Source organism: Zea mays, chromosome 4, assembly GCF_902167145.1.
Source record: "Zea mays cultivar B73 chromosome 4, Zm-B73-REFERENCE-NAM-5.0, whole genome shotgun sequence".
Taxonomy (NCBI): Eukaryota; Viridiplantae; Streptophyta; class Magnoliopsida; order Poales; family Poaceae; genus Zea; species Zea mays.
This window is the reverse complement of record NC_050099.1, coordinates 59,439,293-59,444,387: the sequence shown is the minus strand read 5'-3', so window position 1 is coordinate 59,444,387 and position 5,095 is coordinate 59,439,293. Positions and strand designations below refer to the sequence as shown.

Here is a 5,095-nt window from a genome sequence, read left to right as displayed (position 1 = left end):
TTTCTTTCAGATGATCAAGTAGCTAATGGATACACTAAAGTTCCGCTCTTACAAAAATTAGAAGTTTCTAAACGTAATCTCAACTTAGCAGATAGTTGTCATTAGCGGGGTGTTATGAAATGCACATAATTTTGTATGATCTATTGTTTGTGCTTGTATATGAAGACTAGGTTACTTTGTTTTCTTCTCTTGTTGTACAAGCCATATTTAGGGTTATTCTCAGATATATTAAAATTGAACTGTGATCCCAGACCCAAAGTGCAACACATTTTATCAATTCTCACAATCACATGTCCCAAGAGAGCTTAAGAAGTTTACAGATGACTAAAAAAAGAGCTTCAATTCAAAAAAAAAGATTGTTCAAGGAGGAGGAATAGGTCAGCTTATCCAATCGCGTGAAACCCTAAGACTATCTCTAGCAGCTTACTCATGCATATCCCCACATTCAAACTCACCCTACAAACAATACAATCTACAGGACAAGAAATATTTTATACAGTCATATGAGCAATCTGCTAGAGGTGGTCTAACAGGTGCCATCCATAATGTGAGACAAGAAGCCACTTGGTGTGTCTACCTCAACTCCACCGTGTTTATTATGTCAAATGTTGTATTAGGTAAAGTGATTTTAATTTTGTGACATGATCCTTAAGTCTATTGCTTAACTCCATATCGAGTGTTTGTTTGGGATTATAATCTGCCGAGATTATATAATCGAACAAATTTATTAGTTCAAAAATTTGTTGGAATATATAATCTCGACAGATTATAATCTCAAACAAACACCCCCTAAGGCACAACCTCAATCTACAAATTCAGCGAAGAACTTCTGGGTCATGGAAACTTGAACTTCGCGTATGGTACTGAACCTTCTTTACATGCCTAGCTTTTTTTTGCATTTGATGCCCAATTTACCATGTCACTACAACGAGAACCACGACAAGAACAAGCATCCACACCGAAATTGTTGGGACTTCTGTCCTATCACTATCAGTGCACGGCAATAGGAAGATTTCCCATCAGTGGAAGCTGGAATACAAAGGTTGGCTTTGAATTTACTGACGCCACACAAATTTTCACTCCTGCACTTTCCCGACTCGATGAAATTGAAAGGCTGTGACTGGACCCAGTGTATTGCAACGCATTTGTCATTACCTCAACACTTGCATGTTTCATTTCTTCATGCCTCTAATGCGAGGCGAGAACATGGAGCAGCAAGTGGACCGAAAGACGCCATAATCTGCGGAGAGAATGGAAATGTCCGAGAAGGTGCAGGTAGAGAGGTAGGTAGCCCAGGTGCAGTGGATGGAACAGCAGATAAGAGGCTGCATGATATGGCAGCGAGGGATTATTGGCTGGTAAACACCCATGTGCACGCTCAAGTACGATTACGAATGGAGAATCCCTGCACGTGGCGCCACAAGTTCAAACCGGCAAGATTTGCCGTCGGAACATCTGATCCGAGCAAGATAACACAGTGCATGTACAATGCACATACAGTACAGGGCGATGCAGAAAACAGAAAAGCACTGACAGATCATCTCCACCGACCACCATTGATACACATGGATGGAGTGGAGACATGGACTATGGAGCAGTCTGCACAAGGAGGAAGAGGAATAGGGTGAACTTGCTCTCAGCGATCCAGCACGAGGTGAACCACTTCAAGAAAACAGCAGCAGTTCAGCCCATTGGTGGCTGCCGCCAACCGTACTGGTCTCTCCAACCAACACGGAGCATGCGGTTGTGCTGCTCCGGTCGCGAAACTCAGCAGCTAGTCACTGCCGCTCTTGGCTAGTCTATCCTGTTAACAGGTGAAGGGCACAATTCTTGAACCCAATTCACACATCGATGAAACAGAGCTTGCCATCTATCCTGTTCTGCACTGCCTTGATCGCAGCGACACGGGCAGCTGTAGCCGCTCTGTTTGCAGCCATGACGGCCTTGTTCACCTGCTCTTGTACTCTTGGGAGGTGAAAGGCGCTGTCTGCAGCCCTTCGAGCAGCCTAGTTGCACAATGAGAGAATTTGAGCAACTGAAGCATGGAGGCGGCGTATCAATTATAAATGTTGGGAATTGTTGAATACCTGCAGGGCACGCTGAACAGCTGGGTCTGACAGAGGCAAGGAGCTCTTCAGAATTCCAGAATCCCACTCCCCGGCTCGTTCATCCCCACTCCCAAATACGTACATCCCGAACCCCTGTTTCTTTCCTTCGTGCCAAGATCCCTCGTAGCTGTGTCCATTGGCGAATCTGTACGCACCGAAACCCTGGATCTTGTCTGCGAAGTACTCCCCCGCGTACAGATCGCCGTTCCTGCAGAGGATTTTGTTCTGCAACCGATGTTACGGTGTTCACCTGAAATGGTAGCGCAGGCGAGGCCGTGCTTCACGGTGTTCACCTGAAATGGTAGCAGCCGAGGCCGTGCTTGACGCCGCACTTGAACTCGCCGGCGTACGTGCTGCCGTCGGAGCAGGTCTGGGCGCCGATACCGTGACTCTGGCCGCCGGCCCACTCGCCGGCGTAGTCGTCGCCGCTGTAGAATCGGTAGACGCCGTGGCCGTGGCGAAGGCCCTGCCGGTACTGGCCGCGGTACCGGCTGCCGCGCGCCCAGCTCTCGACGCCGTGGCCGTCGTACTTGCCGTCCACCCAGTCGCCCTCGTACTTGCCCTTCCCGAAGAAGCTGTACACGCCGCTGCCGCTGCAGCGGCCCCCGTGGAACTCCCCCTCGTAGCGGTCCCCGTTGCTGTAGAACTCGACGCCCTCCCGCACCTCCGCGCGGCGCCCCAGTCCCAGCCCCAGCCCGAGCCCCGCCCTCCGCTTCCAGTCCCGCTGCTCCTCGTCGTCATCTTCGCCGATGAACCACCGCACGGAGGCCTCGAGCGCCGGGGAGCGCGGGCGAGCGCCGCGGAGCCGCGCGACGGCGGCCGCGGCGGCGAGGGCGAACCCCGCCGCGGCCGCCAGGAGGGCGAGGTGGTGGCCGCCGTCGCCCCCGCGCATGAGCAGCGCGGCGAGCGCGAGGACCGGGAGGAGGAGGAGGAGCGCGGACTGGGCCGGGCCGGGGCGGAACCGGTGGTGGGCCCGGCGGAGCAGCGCCCGAGGCTTGCCCAGTGGCGCCTGCGCCTTCTTGTCGTCGGGTTCCGGGTCGTCGAGCGCGTGGAACGATGCGGTGCCGGGACCCGCGCGCATGGTAGGCGACCGGAGTAGCGACGACGGCGTCCTCGTCAGCTTACCGGCTCCGCCGCCGTGCCCGTCCATGCCTCCCCGCCGACTCTCGCCCCCGCCGCCGCGTCAGCTCCTCTCCTGCTCTGCTTCCCCCGCGACGAACCGTGCTCTCACTCTCTTTCGTTGAACGTCGAGCTGCCTCCCAGGCGGTACGGATCGATCGACGCGGAGGGAGTGGTTGGGTAGTGCAAGAGAAGGAAGAGAGGAAGGGGGGCCGGAGAGGTGAGTTTTATAACCACCGGACGGCGATGGGCAGCTTCCTTCCCTTCGCGGGCTGAATGAACTCGCTGGCAGCGCGAACCGCCGCGGCGAGATGTGATCCCCGCGCCGCCTCCCGATCTCGACCCGATAGGCGGGGAATCACACCGTCGCTCTCTCGTCTCTGTAACTATATTCAAACTTATATTTATAATCTATATTATAAAATAATATTTTAATGAATATATATAGATAGACTACTCGACACGATCTTATTAGATTTTTTTAATACACTCATTCCCTCAATACATATAAATTAAAGTGAATAAAAGAGTATCTAAACAAAGACCTTAGAAAAAGTATAATAAGGCTGACTAAGCGGGCTCTAAACAACTTCATGTCATCAAAACCTAGGTGGCAGTCTCCCTCCAGCGCATTCTACCATGAGAAAGAGTCTCCTTGCATCCTGCTGCGGGAGTTAAGGTTGGCTCTTTCTTTTTCCAGTCAATCCAAATGATTCCTATGTCAAACATTGAATATCTTCAGCTTAATTTAATCAAATTAGATGAGAATAAGCTTGCTATATGTATTAGTTTTATTATTGGCTCTTCATGATGTGGCAAGAGTATGGAGCCTTCAGTTGGTTCTTCTATTAACCTTGCTCTTAGAGGGAGTTTGATTTTGTCGGTACCCCGTAACTGGGGTACCCACTTGTACTGTGTCAAGATAGAGACCTATGTGGTTACCGCACACTAAGGAACTGAGCAGCCGGGCCCACGGGACCGCACACGTTTGATAGGGTCGTTGGCCTCTGGACCTGCTCCCGGCTCAGGAGCAGGTCCTATGTTGCCACATGTCCTGGGAGGGGAAAAGCTCAGGAATAACACCAATGGTCCGGACCTCATGGGCGGGTGCAGACCCCCACTTATGTCACACTCGGTTTCAGAAGGCAAACCGAATGTGAACCATGTAAGTGAAAAGATTAGAACTTGTTGGGGGCCTTCGTCTTCCGAAGATCCTCAAAAACACGCTTAACCATTTGTTTTTAGCATATTATTAAGTATTATAGGAGCTTCGTCACCAGAAAAGCTTCGATATAGATCGATGGAAGTACGACGGAGCAAGCTTCATCAAGATGAAGCAGGTAGGAGACGTAAGAAGAAGGTGTTGTTCAAGCTGTTAAGTGCAAATGACAGTACTGTCCTCATGTCATTTGTAAACCTTGTATGTAATTTTTGAGGGTATGTATGTAATATCGTATGAAGCTGTACGATTGCCTATAAATAGATGAACAGTACTCTCGTACTATTCACGCTGGATTGTAATTGCATTCACGTCATTGCCTTCAAACAAGCCGAAGGTACCAATGTAATATGAACTTTGATATTATTAATACATTCAGTAAAATGAATATGTTGCATGATATTGCATTGGTAACTATGTTTTTATATCTATGATTGATGAAGACATGTTCTTCAAAACCTTCGTCCAAGCTTCATTATACCCGAAGGGGAATAATGCTTCGAAGGACGAAGGTCCTTAACGTTTAACAAATGTGTTGCCTTATTCTTGATTCATAACAATCGAAAATAAGTGGCCAACATTGGCGCCCACCTCTGGTGAACTCAAACGACCACCTTCGTCAAGAAAAACTCGAACAACTACCTTCGTC

The 5,095-nt window shown here is 49.9% G+C and overlaps 1 protein-coding gene across 2 annotated transcripts; it reads right to left on the bottom strand.

The window, feature by feature from the left end:
- Nucleotides 1-1,025: 1,025 nt before the first annotated feature.
- Nucleotides 1,026-3,590, bottom strand: LOC103653290 (junctophilin-4-like). Of its 2 annotated transcripts, none has more exons than XM_023302228.1 (3): nt 2,402-3,585; nt 2,088-2,333; nt 1,026-2,006 (listed from the first exon to the last, which is right to left on the bottom strand). In XM_023302228.1, the coding sequence occupies exons 1-2, from the start codon at nt 3,256-3,258 to the stop codon at nt 2,135-2,137; spliced, it is 1,056 nt and encodes a 351-aa protein (XP_023157996.1). In that variant the 5' UTR covers nt 3,259-3,585; the 3' UTR covers nt 1,026-2,006; nt 2,088-2,134. The 2 variants fall into 2 exon arrangements, with proteins under 2 accessions (XP_023157996.1, NP_001310466.1); NM_001323537.1 differs by having other exon boundaries at nt 1,665-2,006; nt 2,088-2,316; nt 2,402-3,590.
- Nucleotides 3,591-5,095: the final 1,505 nt, after the last annotated feature.

Bases quoted from the DNA above. Each gene is read 5' to 3' on its own strand.
- LOC103653290 (NM_001323537.1), bottom strand. From the start codon at position 3,258: ATGGACGGGCACGGCGGCGGAGCCGGTAAGCTGACGAGGACGCCGTCG. The intron at 2,317-2,401 runs GTGAACACCGTG...AATCCTCTGCAG, and splicing joins CTCGGCTGCTACCATTTCAG to GAACGGCGATCTGTACGCGG. The intron at 2,007-2,087 runs GTATTCAACAAT...TTGTGCAACTAG, and splicing joins CTGTTCAGCGTGCCCTGCAG to GCTGCTCGAAGGGCTGCAGA.